The sequence below is a fragment of the Diabrotica virgifera genome, chromosome 1, assembly GCF_917563875.1.
Source record: "Diabrotica virgifera virgifera chromosome 1, PGI_DIABVI_V3a".
Taxonomy (NCBI): Eukaryota; Metazoa; Arthropoda; class Insecta; order Coleoptera; family Chrysomelidae; genus Diabrotica; species Diabrotica virgifera.
The window spans coordinates 304910318-304932554 of NC_065443.1; the positions used below are offsets into that span (position 1 = coordinate 304910318).

The 22237-nt window shown below is 32.2% G+C and overlaps 2 protein-coding genes across 5 annotated transcripts in view; one reads left to right on the forward strand and one right to left on the reverse strand.

The window, feature by feature from the left end:
* Nucleotides 1–22237, forward strand: part of LOC114338253 (60S ribosomal protein L10a) — a 465341-nt gene that overhangs the window by 433410 nt on the left and 9694 nt on the right. The gene's annotated exons all lie outside the window — the stretch shown is intronic.
* On the reverse strand, nucleotides 5016–21229 carry LOC114338252 (uncharacterized). Of its 2 annotated transcripts, XM_050652552.1 has the most exons (3): nucleotides 20564–21229; nucleotides 14592–14940; nucleotides 5016–5616 (listed from the first exon to the last, which is right to left on the reverse strand). In XM_050652552.1, exons 1-3 carry the CDS (start codon nucleotides 21007–21009, stop codon nucleotides 5596–5598), a joined length of 816 nt encoding a protein of 271 aa, XP_050508509.1. In that variant the 5' UTR covers nucleotides 21010–21229; the 3' UTR covers nucleotides 5016–5595. The 2 variants fall into 2 exon arrangements, with proteins under 2 accessions (XP_050508509.1, XP_028144646.1); XM_028288845.2 differs by having other exon boundaries at nucleotides 5016–14940.

Sequence of the window (22237 nt, forward strand, 5' to 3'; positions counted from 1 at the left end):
TTTCGAAATATGATTTTTCAAAGTTCGCCACTCACAGCAATTTTGGGCAATTTTCCTTGTTATTTCTCAAATATTGTTCTGTAACTATTTTCTACGTAACTTTAGGTATATGCAATGGTACGCGTAATAGGAATAGAAATCAATTACCTTTAAAATGGTCTAGTGTATATCGTTGTACGACTTTTTTTAAAGAGATATGGTATTTCAAGCTTTTATACTTTTAACCATTTTTTATAATATAATATAAAAATAAAATAATATTATTATATAATATATTATATATTACATAATATTATATTATATATAGTATATATAATATATTAATATATTATATATTATACAATACCTAATACAAAAAAATATTATTTTTACATTTTTTACGATTATTTTTGAAATTTGTCATTATAACTTTTTTTTCTTGTACATGAATATACTATATATTGCTCAATGAAGAGGGCTTACTTTCTGTTCTTTAAAATGGTGTATCATCTATATTTAAATATGTAATGGAAACCGAGTGATTCTTTGATATTTTTTTACCTGTATTATTTAATATTATTTCTTTTACAAAAATTACATAAACATTAGTCTTAGAAAACATCACTTTAGTTAAAATTATTTAAACAAAAAATTTTCAAAATCAAAGTCCATCTCTTCGTTATTATTAGCTTCAATAACTTCCTCTGACACCTCAGTTATCTTAGAGTTCCCACAATTAGTACCCATGCACATGCACCCTTTGCAGAATATTGAACAACTAATTCCTATCTTCCTACAACCGCAGTTTTTTGTACATCCTTTGGTACATTTACATGCTATTTTTTCAAGCAAAGCTTGTGGTGCAGGAGCTTTGACAGTAAATATTGGAATTAATCCATATTTTGAAGTTTGCCCGGCCGAGTCAAGTGGATCCAAAGTATTACCTATAAAAAATAAGCTTCAATCATAACACACAATCACATAAAAAAGTTATAATGGGGAATTTAAAAAATAATCCTAAAATCAAAAATCGTTGCAAGTACTTATTACAATTTGAAAAAGCATATCTTATTCAAAAATAATCCTAGAATTTTTTTAAAATACACCATTTTAAAGTAAACAGAATAAGCTATCTTTTTTATTATATAATATATACCTAAATGTAGAAAAAAAAGTTATAATGGGAAATTTAAAAAATAATCGTAAAAAATATAAAAACTCGTTAAAAGTATAAAGTCTTGAAAAAGATAACCTCTTTAAATGAAGTCGTACAACATTATACAGTAGAATATTTTAAAGGTAATTGATTTCTATTCCTCTTACATGTACCATTGCATATGCCTTAAGTTACGTAGAAAAAAGTTATAGAACAATATTTGCGAAATAACAAGGAAAATTGCCCAAAATTGCTGTGAGTGGCGAACTTTGAAAAATCATATTTCGAAAACTGTAAATCGTAATGACCGCTACCAAACATCATTTTAAAGACAAAATATGTAAGTTTTTTTTCTGTGAAGCAATGTCTAATGTCTATACCTATATCCCCGTGGACAAAAGTTATGGGACAAAAAACAAAATTCCTTTCTTTTGGGTTTCTTTGTGCTTTTTCTTTTGAATATATTTTTGTAAAAAAAAGTATCTTTGACTTTAAACAGTTATATTTAGATAGGAAATTTAACCAGGAACAATTTTTATGTAGAAATGTTTGTAACAAAAGTGCATAGAACTCACCCTAATGTAACGTGTGCCCAGGGACTAATTCACCCATTACTCAAAAACGCACCCCTTTAACCCTTAAACGCCCAAGGGTGGGTAAAAAATGTCCACCTAATGCATATTCCCTTGTAACATATTTTTATTACGTGTTTAAAAATTTTCCAAAAATTATTTATCGTTAGAAAGACAGCCTTTTATCGAATCTTAAATTGGTTCTACCGATATTTTTGAAAATAAAAGTAATATCTTGAGTTAAATATGGGTGGGCATAAAAAGTACACCCTTGGTAAAACTTGTTACTAAAGGTTTCTATATAATTTCTCGTTGATAGGAACACAATCCATATAATTATCGACGTGACCCGTCAAAATAGCCCGGTCAAAATAGCCTCAACACAAAATAGCCTCGACAAAATAGCCCGCACACAAAATAGCCCCGACAAAATAGCCCGCACACAAAATAGCCCCGGTCAAAACAGCCCCGGCTAAAATAGCCCCGGCTAAAACAGCCTCTTATAAACAATTACATAATTATTTATACAAGGTGTCCAAAAACTTTTTTTTAATTTAAATTATTTGACAAAAAGGAAGAATGTATTTAATTTATTTAATTTAATATGCATTTTACTGTTGCCCGAAAACAAAAAAAATGTTTATATCATAAATTAACATTGATTTTTGCTTAACTTTATTGTTCAAACTTCCAAGAGGCAGGAAAGACAGGACTCGAGTTCTCTGAAAAGACAATTTTTATTTAATGTGGTTAAGATAAACATCTGAATAGAGGATAATTACCATTTCCGAAAAAATGTATTTTTAAGGTATTACTTCATGATGAATTCTGAAGGGAGCTTTTTTTTCGGGGCTATTTTGTCGGGGCTATTTTGTCGGGGCTATTTTGTCGGGGCTATTTTGTCGCCGGGCTATTATTCCGCGGCGATTTTGTCTGCAGGCTATTTTGTCGGAGCTATTTTGTGTGCGGGATATTATGTCGGGGCTATTTTGTCGGAGCTTTTTTGACGGGGCTATTTTGACGGGGTACCAATTATCGACGTATAATTACATAATTGATATAATTATCCTCCAATGAGAAGGCTGGAAGAAGAATGTGAACAAAATTGACAAATCTGCATTACTGGCTTTTACTGATATGTTAATTTTGATGTACATTTTAATGTTGTTGTAAGGTTTGTAAATTGTTTATCTTAATATTTTAGAAGATGCTCGGTTTATTAAGCATAAGATTCTTAAGTCTAATCCATTTCCAACAAATCTCAATAAATATATTAGCTATTTTCGAGGTGGACATTTTTTACCCACCTTTGGGCGTACATGGAACCTAAAAAAGGTTGGGCGTTTAAGGCTTAAATGGTAGCACTCCGCGGTTTTTTCATATATAGAGATTCATTGACCATATGAAATAATAAAACCCCGTTAACGTTGTAGTTCCTTTCTATAGTACATAATCAATAGCCTAATACTGAAACGGTTTAGGGATCGTCTATTGAAGGTGAAACATAAAAATTATCAAAAATTGCAAAAAAAAAAGTTTTCAATTGATTTAAAGAAGTCCACTCAAGTTACAAGAAATAATCTTTAAAAAGTCATTTGCATCTTTAGTTTATGATTACTTCACTACTCAAATAAAAATGTAAGTACTAATATCATTATCAAAATTTTACAAAATATATATTTTAGTAAACAAATTAAAATTGAGCTTATAGTTAATAATTAATGAAAAGCTATTCATAAAACAAATTCTTGCAGTAAATAACATTGCTAGAACCAAATACCAAGATACACCACTATTTTAAAAGACTGAAGATTATAAACAAAATTTTAATTTTTTATAGTATGCGAAACGTTTAATTTCTTGGCCGAAAGATGAACAACAAACTAGATAAACGGATTCAAAATTACAATAGGGTTTTTCAACGCTTCTCATTTGTTTCAGGCACTTGCCAAATGTCATCGAAAGACCACAAGGCAAATGACCCGCAGCTATAAAGATAGGAACGTAAAATACTAAGAAGCATTTTGGTATAAAGATAAGAAGAGTGAGGAAAGATGAAAACCAAGAAGTATATTTATGAGCATTACGAAATTTTTTCAGGGTACAAAGAATGAGGTGGATGGGGTAAACACAGGGAATGCCACTGAGAAGAATACCAAAGATGGTCTGACTCAAGAGACTCATAGGAAGTAGAAGGAAAGACCGAGGGCAAGATGGATAAAAAAGCTTAACACTTACTTATAGACGGAGAGGCAGCGCTGAAAAATCTCTTTGAATTTATTAAAGCTAAATTTTTCACAGTTGATTACTGTGATTGTGTAGAAAAACACACTGCGGTCGGTCAAGCGAAACGTAGAACAGGGGTTACTAAGAGGGTATCAAAGTTGCTTTCCTACGAAGGTAATTAAACCCATTTACTAAGGCTGAAAATCAGTACACACATTCTAAATTAAATATAAATAAAAGTTATTATAGTCAGTCAGCTGTATGACGGGACAGAGCCAATCGGTCGGCCCCAATGAATGTACAGGGTATTCACTATATTTTGACCCCCTTGTAAACTGCTTTATTTACAGAATTAGAAAAAAATGTAAAATACAAAAGTTATTCGATTTTTTAATTATGATTTTTTGACATATATATCATCCTAGTGACGTCATCCGTTTGGGCGTGATGACGTAATCGACTATTTTGTTAAATGAGAATAGGGGTCGTGTGCTAGCTCATTTGAAAGGTTATTTAATTCTCTAGACAGTACTATACACATTAAGATCATTATATATACAGGGTGTCCAAAAAAATTGCTGAATTATTAATTAAACAATTAATTTAATTAAAAAATTTTTTAGACACCCTGTATAATTAATCATGTTAATGTTTATATTACTGAATAGGGAATTGAATAACCTTTCAAATGAGCTAGCACTCGACCCCTATTCCCATTTTAAAAAATAGTCGATTACGTCATCACGCCCAAATGGATGACGTCACTAGTACGTTATATATGTCAAAAAATCATAATTTAAAAATCGAATAACATTTGTATTTTACATTTTTTTTTCTAATTCTGTAAATAAAGGAGTTTACAAGTCAAAATATAGCGAATAACCCTGTACATTGATTAGGGCCGACTGACCGGCTCTGTCCCGGCATACAGCTGACCGACTATAATAACTTTTATTTATATTTAATTTAGAATGTGTGTATTGATTTTCAGCCTTGGTAAATGGAATTAATTACCTTCATAGGAAAACAACTTTGATACCCTCTCAGTAACCCCTGTTCTACGTTTCGCTTGATTGACCGCAGTATGTTTCTTTACACAATCACAGTGATCAACTGTGAAAAATCTATCTTTAGTAAATTCAAAGAGATTTTTCAGCGCTGCCTCTTGGACTATTCTAGGAAGTAGGTAATTTGGACCGGAGAAAAGAGGCAGAAGACAAAAGACAGAAGGAGATAGAGAAGTATCGTCAAGAACATTAGTGAAAAATAAGAAAAAGATTTTAGATGTAACTAATAGGCCCTGGGCTTACAAAGCGTGTTTAGCTTATGGTATTTATCTGCAACATCTGAAAAGATGCTCCTGTACAAACTAACTGTGCAGTGCAGAACAATGAGGAAAAATAGTCTTGATATAAAGAAGAGAAGAAAAATAAGATCTTTAAATCTATAATTACAATTATTGCTAAGCATAATTAGTAGAAATAAACCGTATTTATATTAAATAAAAATTAGGCATTGTGTGTGTATTTTTTACTTCAACAAATATGCCGGGATTAAAGTCGAATAAGTCAGGATTAATTTTAACAAATGTTCAACCAATGCAGTAGCTTTACTTCAACCCACACAGTATCGCCAGTAAGTATCATTCCTTGACAATATTATTTACTGCGTAGTTAAAAACACCTAAAAAATATTCAAGATCATCAGTCCTTAGTTTTACTTCTCTTAACACAAGTTAGACGTCTTCAAAAAAACACAAATATATGATTATTCGTCACATTCGTATAGTTTAGTTGCTCCGAAAGATCATATTTATAGATTACAAGCTGCCACTTTAGTTTTCATACAAATATAAATTATAAGACAGATTTAACTGTAATAAAGTACTTATAATAGAGTCTTTAGTGTTCATGATTAGTTTTCAAAAGTTAATGATATCATCTAGAAAATCTCTAAGACTCTCTAATCTCTAATCTCTCATCTTGAAAATGAGTCAAATTTGCCGTCTTAAGTTGTCATAAATAAATTATATGTTAAATCTTTTACAAAACAGATGCAAATCGTATGTTGGTCTTTGAGCACTATAAGAAACAGAATTTTGTCAAACGATCGCATTCAAAACGTCGCTATACATGGAAATCTGTCCAAATAGAGAAAAACTTCGAAACACAAACTAATTGAGGAGCAAACTGTAGAAGAATATTGAGAAAATATAAAGATGAACGTGAAACAAGCAATAAAAAAGCTATCGAGTCGGTACCTATAGTAAACGAGAAGCAAAGAAATTTTTAATGACAGTAAATCCTTGATGAAAGGGAAGAACGATGTATGTATTAGTAAACTGAGCGGTGTAGTATAGCTTAATAAATAGAGGCATACGACAATGTCAAAAGGCAGAGTTATTTGCATAATGACTCGTTTAATTTCCATAAGAAATTAAAGCAGATGATAGATGTTTCAGGAATAAAAACATGACCTTGATGATTAGAGAAAACAACAAAAAACAAGCAATAACGAGATTCGTGTTACCTGGGAAAAATATATTAAAACCATGTATAGAGATGACGGACCAGAAAGGCATCTTTGTATCATTTACAGTTAATCAAAAAGATTTAGCCCCCAAAAGAAAAGTATAGGTAAGTTAACAGCTCTTGATAGCAGAAAATGGCGTCGTCTGGTCCTAGACCGAATGGACAGAAGATGATAGTGCTACAGAGCCCGCAAAAGCTTCGTAATTTCAAGGAAGTAAGATATAAATTACGGTTCCATGACATATCGTAACGCGACAGTTCGTAACCGGACAACTGGTAACGGACAATTCGTAACGGCGACACTTCGTAACGGTAACAGTTCGTAACTATACAAATTCGTAACGGACAATTCGTAACGTCCAAATTGAATTATTCTGTTTATTTCTGTTAACGTGGAAACTAACTGTTATTACTGTTATGAATGAAATTATGTTTATAAATTTAATCAAATATAATAATAATCAATATCAGGATAAACATTTTTACGGCATTTCATATTTCGTGTTTCAGAATATAATAAAAGTAAGATTAAAGTATTAAAAGGCTTATCAACAACTAGTATAACCGTTGATTGAATATCCCAACGCTATAACCAATCACAAGATTTATTAGAATAACAGATAATAATTATAATCTTTCCTTTACAAAATGTTTAGTTAGATAGAAAGTTGCGAATGTCTAAAGACGGTTGTCGGCTTAAAGATTTCACGAATTACTTCATTAATCCTTTTTCTACGCATATGCAAATTTAAGGAACAATAAGAGGAATAAACTTTTAAAAATATTGTTAAAAGTTTGTATGTATTTAAATATTTGTTTGTGTTTAAATACTTATAATATACATATTCTGAAACACAAAATATAAAATGTGTTAAACATGTTTATCTCGGTACTGATTCATTAAATTGATAAACATAATTTCAATTGTAACTCAGTTAATTTCCGCGTTAACAAAAATAAAACAGAATATTTTAATTTTGACGTTACGAATTGTCCGTTACGAATTTGTAGTTATGAACTGTCGCCGTTACGAAGTGTCGCTGTTACGAACTGTCGCCGTTACGAGTTGTCCGTTACCACTTGCCCGGTTACGAATTGTCACGTTACGAGATGTCTGGTCACGATAAATTACGTGTTAAGCTCGAAACAAACTTATTACAGTCAACTGGGAAAATATTTCCAAGGCCAAAAGCAAGTAAAAAGGATATTGAACCCTTCGTTAGCTCGATATGCAAAAATACTTACTTCAACCTTCGCAAACTGATCTTAGAATAATCACTGATTATAATGATGTTCTCATTGGGCACTGCTCACTCATATATCTCTGCAAATTTGCAAAGTGGATAGAAGAACATGAATATTCCGTGAAAATTCCGAGTAAGAAGTATCGTAAAAGTACATTACCTGGAACAGGTCTTTTTAAGACTGTTGTAGTAATAAACGTAGCTTTGAAACAGATAACAGGTTTTCTTTAGCCCGGCCGCACATCAAAGAAACGTGAAACGTAAATTACGTTTCATGGAAATAAACCACTGCTAAACAAATATATATCCGGCCATTTATGAGACTCTCCGAAAATAAAAATGTGTCATGAGCATGAATCGCACTCGTTTCATTAGTAGGCGGACTTTGAGATTTTTTTAGCAGTGTTTTCTTTTCATGAAACATGTTTTTCGTTTCATGTTTCATGTTTTTCGTTTCATGTTTCTTTGGTGTGCGGCTTGGCTAAGAAGTCTAAATCTTTCAGACTAAAAATTTACCCTCGAAATCTACAAACCACGAGAGATTATTTAGAGGTTTATAAGAAATAAAAGATTAGCCGATGAAAAAGATGTAATGTCAGTCTGTCAAAAGGTAGGCAACACACCTGTCAAGAGGGATTGAAAATTTAAATATACAGCCTCTATTATACCTGTCTGTGTAAAACCAAAGTAGAATCAGGCCAAGTAAGAAGCAAATGGATGGTGTAGACGAGGATACGAGGAAGGATGGTGTAGATGAGGATTCAAATAAAATTGGAGCGACAAATTCGACTTGCACGCCAGACTACAGGTCTAGGTTCAACTACTACCATCGTACCATTGATAGTGACGACGATATCATTTGGAATTACAATTTAAAACAGTAGTTCAATGTGTAGTACAGGAGTTTTCCACTACGGCCATCTCAACAGATGACGGTTTTTAGCGTGTAAAGATTCCATAATATCATCCGACACAAGTATAGCAATGTTATTTAAAGATTTGTCATTGTCGCGATAAATAACGTTAGGACAATAAGTGTTAACTCGGTGTAAGAGTTATACTATAAAAATTCCAACGAAAAGTGTCAAATCTCCGCTTTTGTTCAAAAAAGTGCAGCTAATAAATCATAAATACATCTTTTTTAGATAGACAATTTTGTATAAATCTCAAACTTACAAATATTAAGACATATATCTCACTAACATATGGACAATTACAAGTTCTAGATCCTTTTGGATGTCAAATAAAGCAAAGTCTCAATATTTGTACAGAAATAGGAAGGTGATATTTTATCTTACAAAGTTCATTTGAAAAAACATTGAATAAAATATTTCATCAGCACAATCTTATCACTTTAACAGCACCAAATCAAGATCTTATCAGAAGGAATCTGTCAAAATGTGGACATACGATATTTTAGTTTTTTATAAACGATGCCTAGATGGCGCTTTGAAATATCGTCGGCCTCATATGAAAAGTGCTTAAGTCCCAAAATAAGCAAAAATGAGATTTTTATTTTTGCACCATCTGATTAATATTTATGGTACGCATGCATAGCAAGACAAAAAAGTTCAAAAAAGTCAAAAGATGTCGCTAGAACCACAAAAAGAATTCTACCCAACTCCGCAGCGTTGGTGAATCACATGAAACTTGCCAAAGTCCATCATGGTCATTGAGGTTAGATGTACTTTTGCTGCTGCTGTGTTATATTTCCAAGAAAAGTATTATAAGTTAACATATCTTTAAGGAAATAGTATAAACTATTATTGAAGGTAAGTTCAATTTGATCATATTATTATAATTTTTGTATTAATTACATTTACGTAGCATTATTATCCTTAAAACCCACATTCGTTTTTTTCTGTGGGACTTAAGCATTTTTCACAGTTTATTTTTGGAGACATTTTATGGAGTTACGTATATTTCTTCATTATTTTCGTTATGAAATGGAGTAACAAATATAAAAAATTGCCTAACTCTAAAATTGTTTCTTATTTCAAGAATTAAAGTTGCCTAACTCCATTTTTAAAGTAATAATATTTTAAAAATAGATATATCTTTATGAGAAGGCTGACGGACACTATTCTAAGTAACTGTGTCAAATAAGATAAAGTTTTAAGTCAAAATCATTATTTAAATCAGTTGTTTTCGTCTCCTGTAAAATTTGTTAATTTGGACTTAGGCACTTTTCATATGAGGCCGATGATATGTATAATATAATTGGAATTTGATAATCGTTACTATAAAATCAGACTCAGTGTTGGAAACTAATTTGATCACTGTAAGAATATCAAATTTTAATGGATTCTAAAACAACATTTGATACATTTAATAGAGAGAAGCTAGTAAAATAGTTCACGGATTAAACCAACGGATGTTGGAAACAAAACATTAAAGGTTAGGTTAGGTTCGAACCCCTGCAAATGTGGAACGCGTTAGACAAGCCCTCCTCCGCAGCTCACTTTTATCTTATTGGTATGGTTAGCTATGGTCAAGATGTAATCCATCTCCTATATAATAGAGAAGTCCCCCTATATATCATTAAAACTATTGAAAACATCTACCAAAACAACAAAATGGAAGTCAGAATTGATGGACAACATACAGAACCTATAGATATACGCTGTGAGCTCGTACGTAGAGGGGATATTTACAAATTCGCGAGCGCCAGTAGTGGCAAGTCTGTAAACGTTTACCGGAAATTTGACATAAATGTTAAAGTGATTAACTTAAAATTAAAATTAAAAACATTAATTATAAAAAATATTAGTTGGTCAAAGCTGTGGTATATATTTTTACCTTAAATATACTTACGTTTTAAATGCTGAATTTAAGTTTTTTTAATTTTCCGCAATATGTAATTATAAATTAATCTGCGCCATCTACACGATAATTGTGAAAGTATCCGAAGTAAGAAATTCATATTTTATCAATAGAACATCAAAATGATTAGCAAAATCTTAAAAAAATCGATTACAATTTAATTACTTTTTTGCGTTGTAAATATTAAGCGATAACAATCAAATAATAAATTTAAAAATTACCGGTAAAAGTTGAATTAGTAATCCGCCAGGAGCGACACCAACGAAGCTCAGAGCGTATAGGCAACAGAATAAGACAGGGACTGATTGAGTCATATTCTCTTCAATTTAATCATGGATGAAATCATCAAAAACGTCAAGATATAAAATGAGAAACAAAGAAGTAAAAATACTCTGTTACGCAGACGACGCAATATTGATAGCCCAAGATGAAGATAATCTGCAATGATTAGTCCACAGATTTAACATAAGAGCAAAAGAATTCAGTATGACAATGTCATCTCAGAAAACTAAAACAATAGTAATCAGTAAAGAATCAATCAGATGTAAAATAGAAATTGGGAAGTAAAATACCTTGGAATTGCATTGTCGAGCTAAAGAGACCTGGACAAAGAAGTAAGAAATCAAGTACAAAAAGCAAATAGACTGGCAGGATGGCTTAATTACACTATATGGCCAAACCGACATATTAACGCTGAGATGAAGTCAAGAATTTATAAAGCCAGTGTAAGACCAATAATGACATATGCATCAGAAACCAGACCCGATACAGCCACAACACAAAGACTACTGGAAACGGCAGAGATGAGAGTACAGGAAATACGCTGAGAGACCGAAAAGACAATGTAACATACAGTGTATAAACGAATGGACATTAAACAGAAAAAAGAATGGGGGAGACACGGGTGGTCAAAATAGCAAGAGATAAATCACCAAACGGTAGAAGTATTGGCGACCACGCAAAAGATGGAGTGAAAACCTTCCATAGAGGTATCAATCCGCCACTGAACAAGAAGAATTGCTTATAAAGAGCAAGAAGAAGAATAAGAAGAAGGTATGGTTAACCAGCAGAATTACCGTATTGGAGACATGGAAATCCGCATTATGAAAGACCGTTGCACACACCAAAAGTACTTCTTCAAAGAAAGTACATAATCGCAATGCTGTTACCATGAACTCAGAATACTTTTTCGAAATTATCACTAACTTCTTTTCACCTGAATTACAACGACGAATTGTTTCGTTCTCACGTGTGTGGTTCCAACGAGATGGGGCCCACACAACCAGAGCAACGATGAACGTTTTTCGCCCTCCCTTTCGTTTTGTGGTCGCCTTATTTCCAGGTTTGGTCATGTTCATTGGCCTCTGTGGTCTCCAGATTTATCAATATTCGATTGTTTCCTATGGGGATACTTCAAGGCTCGTGTATATTAGAAGCCCCGAAATCTGGACTATTTGAAGTAGGCAATTCACGTGGAACTCGCATAATTCAAGAGAATGATGTTGAAGAGTGTCTACGCGAACTTTCAAGAACGCATCCAGGGCCCTGATTCTAATTCAAATTTCGACTCAAAACAGGTCGCAATCAATATGGTGACGTTGAAATGCCACTATGCGATCCTTGTGGATTTCAGTTGAACTAACTAAAGGACGTCACTAAATTTCGATAGGTCGCAATTAATTTCGACTCCTCAAAAGTGGTTGAAATTATAATTTCGAGTCGAAATTATTGTGACACGGACATGAATGAATATGAATGGCCGAAAGCGAGGTTAGATTTAGTTTAGATGTGTTTTGTTTGTTTCTTGCAAGGAAAACTAAAGCAAAAGGTATTAATATGGCTGGGTTTTATGGAAATTTGCTGGTTTTGGAGGAATTAGATAGAATAGTATTAAATTAGAAATATAATAATTAAGAATGTTCACAACATGAATTATCAACTCAATGAAAGATGTGAGGTAATAATCTGGGAAAATTAGTATAAAACAAGGAAAATTATGTACCAGCTATTTTATTGCTGGACATGCTGGAATCAAATCTTAAGATTTCATATATTAGTAATATAGCTATGCAAAGTCCGCAGAAAGTGTGCTATTTGGTTTTTAAACAAATTAGCGCTCCGAATTCTTTTTTCAATTATTGCTCTGTAACTCAGAAGATTTTAACGTTAAACCAAAAACACTCACATAAAAATTCACTGTAATTTAATTATGCACAGATATTTTTTTCCGATTTCTTTCGGCGGAAAATTCGGGTTTTCCAAACAAAATCTTTAATTTTCAACTAAAATTTTAGGAAAGTAATTATTTATCAATAATTAAATAACTTGGTGACATAAATCTTTTTTGTTATGAGTGTCTTGAAGATATGAAAATTTGTATGTACAAAGAGGACCGGAATAAAAAGATAATGGTTCAAAGATTGAAATTCTGTTGTTTATAACTCTGTCACAAATGCCGGTCAAATTTGACCGGTTATACCTGGAACCACTCTTCGCAATTCAATTTTTTTTTCTTCGAAAAGGGCACAGAAGCCGTGCCCTTTTCAACAGCGTTAACTTAATTTAATTTAATCTAATATTTTCTGAGGGGTTCTATTTGTTTATAAGCCAAAAAATTGTTTCTTTATAACATTCCTGAGACCGCTCAAATAGTCCAATTTCAATTCTGTAAAGTACGTTGAATAGGTATAGTGCTTTTTTATACGAAAATCATAGTTATTCTGGTGTATCATAATCTTTCTGGTTATTATTTCGACCGAAAATTTTTAATTAACGTTTTAATTATTGCTAAACTATTGGTTAAGATTGTCGCAGGCCTCCTGATATATAATATACTATAAAAAATCTTTCATATCACCAATTTATTTAATTATTGATAAATAATTACTTCCCTAAAATTTTAATTGAAAATTGCAGATTTTTTTGGGAAAACTCTGATTTTCCGAGGAAAATTTTTGTTGAAGGAAATCGGAAAAAAAATAACTTTCCGCAGAACTAAATTACGGTGAATTTTTATTTGAGTGTTTTTGGTTTAAAGGAAAAATCTTAGGAGTTACAGAGCACTAATTGAAAAAAAAAAGAAGATTTATGAGTGCTAATTTGTTTATAAATAAAATACCACACTTTCCACGGACTTGTCATACCCCATATTACTAATACATATACATGCAATCTTAAGATTCGATTTTAGCAATAAAATAGCTGGTAAATAACTTTTCCCAAAAATGACATTTTTTCGATAATTTGTCCAGGCTATCAACAAACGTTGCGGTGGTTGCATAGCCAATAAATCTAATAAACAGGAGGACCAACCCAAATTCTGAGCAGTGTTAAAATGATAACGTTAATATCCCCAGTTGGAGCTAATATCGAAATGAATAAGAATCGCTATAAATTGCGACTGTCATGGCGGAGTCGAAATTAAATTGCGACATCGAAATGAATTAGAATCAGGCCCCTGCAATGCGTTGTCAAAAACAATCCCAAAAAAATTGATATGGTTTTCCACACTTAAAAGATAGGTAAAAGAATGTAAAAATCATTACGTAATCCAATCATGATTAAAGAAACATTATGGAAATCTGTGATATCAACCGAATTAACTAACAAAAAATTAAAACAGGACAACCTAGAAAAAAGTATCCTGACATAGCAATAGGGAAGACATAAAAACAAAGTACCGAATTGAAAAAGAGAAAAATCATAAAACAGTTGACTTCAGACAACGATTTTCTTACATTTTCTTATTTCTCTCTTTGTTTTAATTTTTTATAATACCTATTCAAAAACAATTTTTGTAAAAACATTGGCAAACAATATAAAATAGTAAATGATAATAATTATTGTTAATTAATTGTGAAACGATGAATCTTTAATACATTTAAGTTTTTCAAAATATCTACGATAACAAACATATTAAGAAAAATTATTAATTTACAGACATATTTGACTTCTGATAAGACCATTAAATGGTACTAATATATGTTTAATTCAGTCTTTGATGATTCTAAAGCCCCCATCACTTCTAACAAGAATCAAGATCCATATTGTTCATACAAACCTCACTCATTTCGTCTTCTACATCATCGCTTTCCTGGTTTTGGTGGTCAGGTACGGTGTCCCTATTGTTATTTTCGTTTTCGTCTATTTCGTTGTTTCCGGATACGGGAATGAACCTAGTTGGGGGTTTCCACAGCACTAGCGCTGTACAGGGATTCTGCATTTTGGACAATAGTGACTGCGGAAGGATGGGATCGGTTTTTAGCTTGCGCATTTCTTCACACATGTACAAACGCTGCATTCGGCTGGCATCGTTTTCCTTAGGATGGGCCGTTTCTGAACTTATGTGAAGTTTGGACATGTGTTCTGCCATTTTTTCTTCAGTTATGTGCTGTTTGGCATGTTGCAATCTAAAAAATAATATATATTTTAACCACTGTAGCGCATTTTAAGCCTTTTTTGCTTCTGAAATAAACTGCTGGGTCGAAAATTAAACTCAGAAAATCTTAGGGTTAACACTACCCTAGAAAAAAAACTGTTGCAACTGCTGAAAAAAAAAGGAAACAACTGATATTGATAAATAGACGAATATTTTGACTACTTATTAATTAATGTAACAGTGTCAAGAGAAGAGTACTATACCAATCAATGCATGAGTCTGGTATAACAGAAAAACTTATCTGATAACGAGAGAGACAATGTCTAACTTAAAAGCAATAGTGTTAAAATACGGGGAGGTAATTCTAGAACTTTTGAGATAAACGATGAATTTAGACCAGGGGATGCACTGGTTTGCCTCCTATTTAATATTGCGTTGGAAAAGGTAGTCTGAAACACGTGAATTGGAGACGGTGGTACTATTAAAATACATTGATAAATATCTTAGAATATGATGATGACATAGCAAAAACATAGACCGTAACGCAAAAGGATGAAAGAATTTTGGGAATATTCGAGTATAAAATACTCTGCAAATTACAGGGTGCGGCAAAAGTCAGTTCCCCAATTTGCACAATCGAAAAATATCGGAAAATGAAAAACGTTTAATTAAGTCGCAAATTAAACGGAAAAAAAATAATAAAAATATCGGAAAATAAGAATGCAAATGTTTAATTAAGTCGCAAATTTGGGTTACAAAGGTGCATATAAAAATCTAAGCTTTATGTTCGAACTGGTGTCCATCTTCCTCGATACAACGTTTACAACGGCTCGCAACGCTACGGCATGTTCGGTTGAAGTTGAGGATTGCCTTGTTCTGACGGAGGTGTTCCAATTCTTACTCAATAATTGTCTTCAACTGTGGGAGAGTTTGCGGTCGCCTAGCATACACACTATTCTTCAGCAGACCCCATAAAAAGAATCGTGCCGGCCAATCGACTTTCCCGCGTCTGCCAATCGATTTTTCCGCGTCTGCCAACGAAACTCAAGGTTAACCCTACAAACAGTAGGGAACACCTGTTATGCGAGGCCGATTGTTAGCATGTACTTATCGCGCTTATGCACGAAACTACATAGCGGGAACCGAGTTTTGCCGCACCCTGTATTTGGAGCTATACACGACCAACTATTTTTAATGGGAATAAACCACAACGAAACCCGATTTGGGCTTCGAAACGTTAATAAAATCATTTTTTTGGTAAAATTGTGGCTTATTCCCATTAAAAATAGTTGATTATAAAAATGCCACAAGGAAATAGCTTCAGAACAACATTAATACACGACCAAGGACAGTGGAGTAATAGATAAAACTTCCAATTATGTATATGAATTCTTTAATGAACCAATGTCCCAAAATTAGGTGTTTGGAAAGGGTTAAGATTAATTAGGCATATTAAAAATCAGAAGATGGCAACAGGTCGCCAGAAATGGAACAGAATGGCAATGACTATTAGAGGCTAGGATCTACAGAGGATTGTCAAGCCAAAGATGATATTGAAACCATATTCCTGCGTATTCTTATTTTCTTTTTGCTTGATCTTCAATCAATGTTTACATTGGAAATCTACACTCACACAATTCTGGTTAATTCCCAATATACGTTAAGGCTGATATACTACTGTGCTATTTCACAAACACAGCTTATAATACACACAATGAGGTGAAAGCTGTTATGCCAAATTCTTCAAGAGCATTAATTTATGTAATTTATTTCATGGTTATAATGTAATATAATATAGAGTCACACTTAATGTGTCTACATAGTGAGATTAGTTGCACTTCTTCTAGATGTTCAAAATGTTTTTGTAAAAACCAAAGTTATTCAACATCGGGTCACCTAGAAAACCATAGAAATCCCGTTATCATTCTCATGGAAACCTGAAATCCAATATAATCAACCTCTATGGGGAGAAAATTCTACAAAGATCTTAGGGAAATTCTACAAGATCTTAGAATATATGAAAAACTAAGGTCAAACCGGGTAACCAGTTTTTTAGGACACTGTTGCAACAAGTCCATATTAAATCATGAGTTTCCTTTGAATAAGTAGAAAAAGAGGAACTAAACAAACTTGATAATGGCACCTGTGACTTTAACAAAATATTGTCAAAACAATGGTTTTTATAAAAACCAAATTGATTATTTAATATGGGATAGAACCCAGACAACCACAGAAACCACATAACTCCTGTGAAAACCTCAAAAAGAGATATGGTCCATAAATATGTGATTAGATTACAGTGAAAGGAACTAAATAAATAAATTAAATAGTTGCTACGCATTTCAATAATATGTTAATCTTAAATTCAAATATGAACGTTTTTATAAGTATGCCAAGAAACAACGACCCAATCATCTTTTTTTTTATGTTTGATTATTCTGTATTATTTATATGGTTCCCGATTATTGTTTTGATTATTGTTTGACGTAGTTAGTTTAGTATTCATTATATTTATATCTGAACTTAAACTGTAAAAAGCAGTTCTGACGTTAATAAATAACTAAAAATATTTTATAATGTTTTCTTTTTGTTTTATGTTTATACTACAGTGAAACCATATCAAATTAACAATAGACTTCAGTAGTTTGTTCTGGAACTCAACCCATTTCTAGCTTGTTTTGCAAAAAGCAGTTTTTCTATCTGTGACAAATTCTATTACAGAGAACAAACAGCATAAGAAAAATCACTACCAAGAAACACAATTAAGAAGAATAATTTTCTTTTACCTCTTTCTTTTTGCTTTCCCCTTTACTTAACCTGTTAGACTAAATCTAAAACATTAACTCTTTCTATAAATTAAAAAAAACCAATACCAAGACTGATGAAATATTCGTGAGGAATCTATTAAACTGATAAGAAGACAAACCTTTAACTCTTTCGCTGCAGAAACCACAATATCAGATCCTCAGAGTGTTTCATAAAATGAGGATGGCTTGATATAATCGATATCATAATATATATTATTACTGCAGTGAATGGGTTAAAAGGATTTGATACCTAAAAGTGTTCACATTAACCCTAGATTATCAAATTTATTCAGTCAAATGTGATTACTGGACTATCATAAATTTTACCACCTATAAAAAAAGCCTTGTAAGTACAAAATGTATTAACTATTTTCTAAGGAAATAAAATAAATAAATAAATTTCTAAGGAAATAAAAATGCCACAAGGAAATAGCTTCAGAACAACATTACAAAATGTATATTCAAAATCTGAATAGGTGAGTTTTTATTACTACAATAACATCTTTTAAACGAATAAAAAATAGAATTGGTTAATGGTTAGAACAATCAGTGTAAATTTTTCCACAATGCTCACAGCATATTGCATGTTTGCCTTCAACATTCGCTGTTTTTGACTTGGACAGTAAAAGCAAATTATTCGTTTTCTTTCTTGGTATGTGAAAACTTCTTCTGCAACAAATACTTTTATATCGTGATGAATATTTTGATAGAAAGCAGCAGTTGCAAATCGTTTTCTCATTTTTGGCAGTCTTTATCGGTTCAGCAAGAGACTGGCTTAAGTCAACCATATACTGATACCGACAGATGGGATTTTGACCTCGTTTCAATGCAATGTAGGTGCTAAGTTTCAATGCAACAAAAGCCATCTTTGGGTTTTCCTGTTACAGCTCAGGGTGGAGCACATTTGATCAAAATTATCAACACTGACTTTGTGTTATTGTAATTTTGTATAATTACTGGTTTGCCTGTTTCTTCTGACACTTCTGCCTTTTTGTGCATGGTTTTGATGATGATGAACAAAGGAAAAAAATGAACATCTAAGTACTAACAAAACTTCTGTACATACTGGAGCTTAGTAAAATTTACGACAAAGGTGTGAAAACTATATTGTAGAAATGTTAAATGGTATAACTGCACACTTATTTAGTTAACCCTTAACTACAGACATCCCAATATTATCACGTAACTACAGACTCCCGGTATTTTTTACCGGTCATTATAAAATAGAGTCAAAATATAAAGTTAATAATAAAAAACAAAAACGTTTTGCATTATGTGTTTTATGGAGTCTCTAGATATGGGAAAAATTGTAAAATAAGTGATTTTAATAATATAATACAAGATTTTTGAAGAATAATCTATTAAACCAGAATTTTGGTAACATTTTTGGTCTATTGAAACAAACGGCCATAAATGCTATGGACAAAAATTTAAACTTTTTTTTAACAAATAAACGTAACATAGAATCATAAAGGAAATATAAAATAGCATCCACGAAAATTTTTACATCCATGAAAAAAAATCTGCAAGGGGTAAAATTGTAATAAAATTAAATGGCAATTCCATTTTTGCAAAGTGGCCTCAAAATTTTTATCTTCAAATTTAACCTTCATTGAAGGTCCAGGATGTTTTCCACAGTCCATTTCTTTACTTTTTCCCCAAAAACACCAAAAAATAATGTAAACATTTCAGATTTACAAATATAGTACTCATATAAAAATACTCCCTTAACACAGACATCCGGTAATTTTTACCGGTTAAGATTTTTGATGTGTACCAGAAAAGAAAATATTGATAATACACAATACACGCTTTGACTAGCATTGTTATACAAACTGCCCGAGAGGTACAGAGACACATGAACTTGAAAGTTGTGAGGTTACCACGAAATCCACATTTTTGGAATGTCCGCCGGTAAAAAATACCGGATGTCTGTAGTTAAGGGTTAAAAACTAAATTGGAAGTTAGCAAGCACCCCAAGACGGAGCTGTGACCATAAGTAACCTAAAATACTTGAAGAAATATAAAGGTCATAAAATTTATTAATGTCCAGTAATCTAGTGTTAACCATTAGTAGTCAACTAAGCTCTTTGGACCATAGAATGCAAAAATAGGATCTTTATGTTATTGACTTCAGTTGACAGAGATTTAGATTCTAGGTTAGTTATAAATTCATTTATAGTTTCTCCATCTTAGATATGCTAATAGAAACTATTACTTAGGTGAGTTGAAACCTGCACTTACTTTCTGAACATTGATTTAGGTTAGTAAGTTGCAAGAATCAATTATATAGGCTAAAAAATATAATATTTTGAACACCTGAATAATGCAAAGGAATACAATCCATTTTTTGTCCTAAAGATGTTCAATAAACTGTAAAGTAAAAATAGTTTTGGTTACTAACGAACAATTGTTCAAATTACAAAGACCCCTTGAAATGGACCCAAATATGTGGTTTATATTTCATGTTGCAATTATTATGACATACTTAATACTGAAACCAAAGAAAACAGCTCTGCAACTTAGTTTAAACACATCTGTTGAGCTGGTTGTTTCATATTATCTCCTGGTAATTGTATTACTTGAATAATTTAAGACACATGGGACGATTGTGACCATCTGTCCATTTTTTCCACTGAATGTTCACTTATAAATGCAGAAATTTGTTGAACTAAATGCATAAATATGCATATCAAGAATGAAATTTATTAAATTATAAATACATGGTGAAAACGATGAAATATATAGAGATTCTTCAACAATGGCTAAAACTACACATGGGTACAAAAAACTGATCACAAATATAAAAATTCTTATAAATCTGCATTATGACTCAGAAATACTTACGGAGGAGACTCTGTTTTCCTCTTGCATCCTAATTCTCGGTTACCGAACCTACTGTTCTCACCTTGAAAAGGAAACTGAACCAGCTCTTGTGTAGGTCTTGGAGAACCAAATGAAAAACCACTCAGCTGTTGACCAAAAGCATGTGCATACTGAGGATGTACCGGATTTGAAACATGTCCCGGTAAAGGCATACTGCTAAAGGGTATTTGGTTTGGTATCTGATTTGGCAGTGGAGGATTATTTGAAGTTGAAAATGGCATTGCCAAGTCTGGTCTTTGCAGCATTTGATACTGTTGCTGCACTGTGGCATCGGGATGAGCCATGGTATTCGTAAATGGGTTTGCTTGATTCCAATTTACCGCAAACATTGGAGGATAGGAATCAAATCCAAACACTGAAGCTGGAGTTTGTTGGTTAGGTTCACCAGTCATTCTATTGGGGTTCATGCAAATATATCTAAAATTTCACACGATCCTCGAAATATGTACTTGACAATTTTCACTTCTTGACTGTCTTTTTTACAATTTTAAACTTTCATTAATTTGCTAATAGACATAAAAACAGTTCCTTGTTTTGTTTGTTCCTTGAAGTTGACAGACGTAATAAAAATAATATTCAATAGATGGCTTCTCGAAGAATCTAGATATCTTTCTAGTAGGTTCTCGACTTAACTAATGCAATAGTAAGAGAGCTGATAGACATTTTTGGAAAGTATCATGTAGCCATGATGGCAGCCTATTCGACTCGAGTCTAAATCCTGACCCGAAGATTAGCGGTGTGTAATTTGTGTTGCCTATATAAACTTGAATCGCGAAACGGACATGTTTATTATTCAAAAAATATTACAACTGTACAAATCAATGTACTGGAAATCATGACTGGAAAACTCTATTGTATCGTATTGCATAGGAATGCTATGAGAAGTTTCATAATGTTTAATAAAGTCTTTTTTAAAAGTTGCATGATAATTACACAGCGAACATTTATGTTGAAATGTTTTAGTTTCTGCAGAAACTGATACATTTGTGTGCATTTTTTTGACATGAAAGTTTAAACTTGACTTATGTCTAAATTGTTTATCACAATGTGTGCACTTATAGACGTTGCCTTTAAGCACTTTTAAAGGGACAATTGCATCCAATTTGTCAGGATGCGAACTTTTTACATGTCTTTTTAAATCATGTTTACGTTTATACACGTTTCCGCATTCCACGCATTTATTAATTCTTTCCACACCGAACATTTTCGTTGTCAAGAAAATGAAATACCTACTCAAAAGCAAACACAAACACAGAACTGTGAACAGTAGAAATGATTGAATCGGAAAATTGATCTAACAGCTTCACTGTTTAATTGGTAATTATACAAAGAGTCTACATTCTACCACATCCAATACTATCTTAATATTAAATATTATGCAACCGCAGTAAATATCGGTTTTTATTATCACTAAATGGTCTTTCAGCGTTTTAAATAACTCAAACACTAAATGGTCTTTTCAGCGTTTTAAATAACTCAAAAGGCCCATTTCCTTGATTCAAGTTTATATAGGCAACCCAAATTACACGCCGCTAATCCTCGGGTCAAGATTTAGACAGAATAGCCTATTCGCTCCGAGCGTTAACAAAGTGTCAAAGCAAAATCGACCGACCTGCTCATGGTGGCGGCTTTTTG

Bases quoted from the DNA above. Each gene is read 5' to 3' on its own strand.
- LOC114338252 (XM_028288845.2), bottom strand. From the start codon at position 21,009: ATGAACCCCAATAGAATGACTGGTGAACCTAACCAACAAACTCCAGCT. The intron at 14,941-20,563 runs GTAAGTATTTCT...ATTATTTTTTAG, and splicing joins AGGAAAACAGAGTCTCCTCC to ATTGCAACATGCCAAACAGC.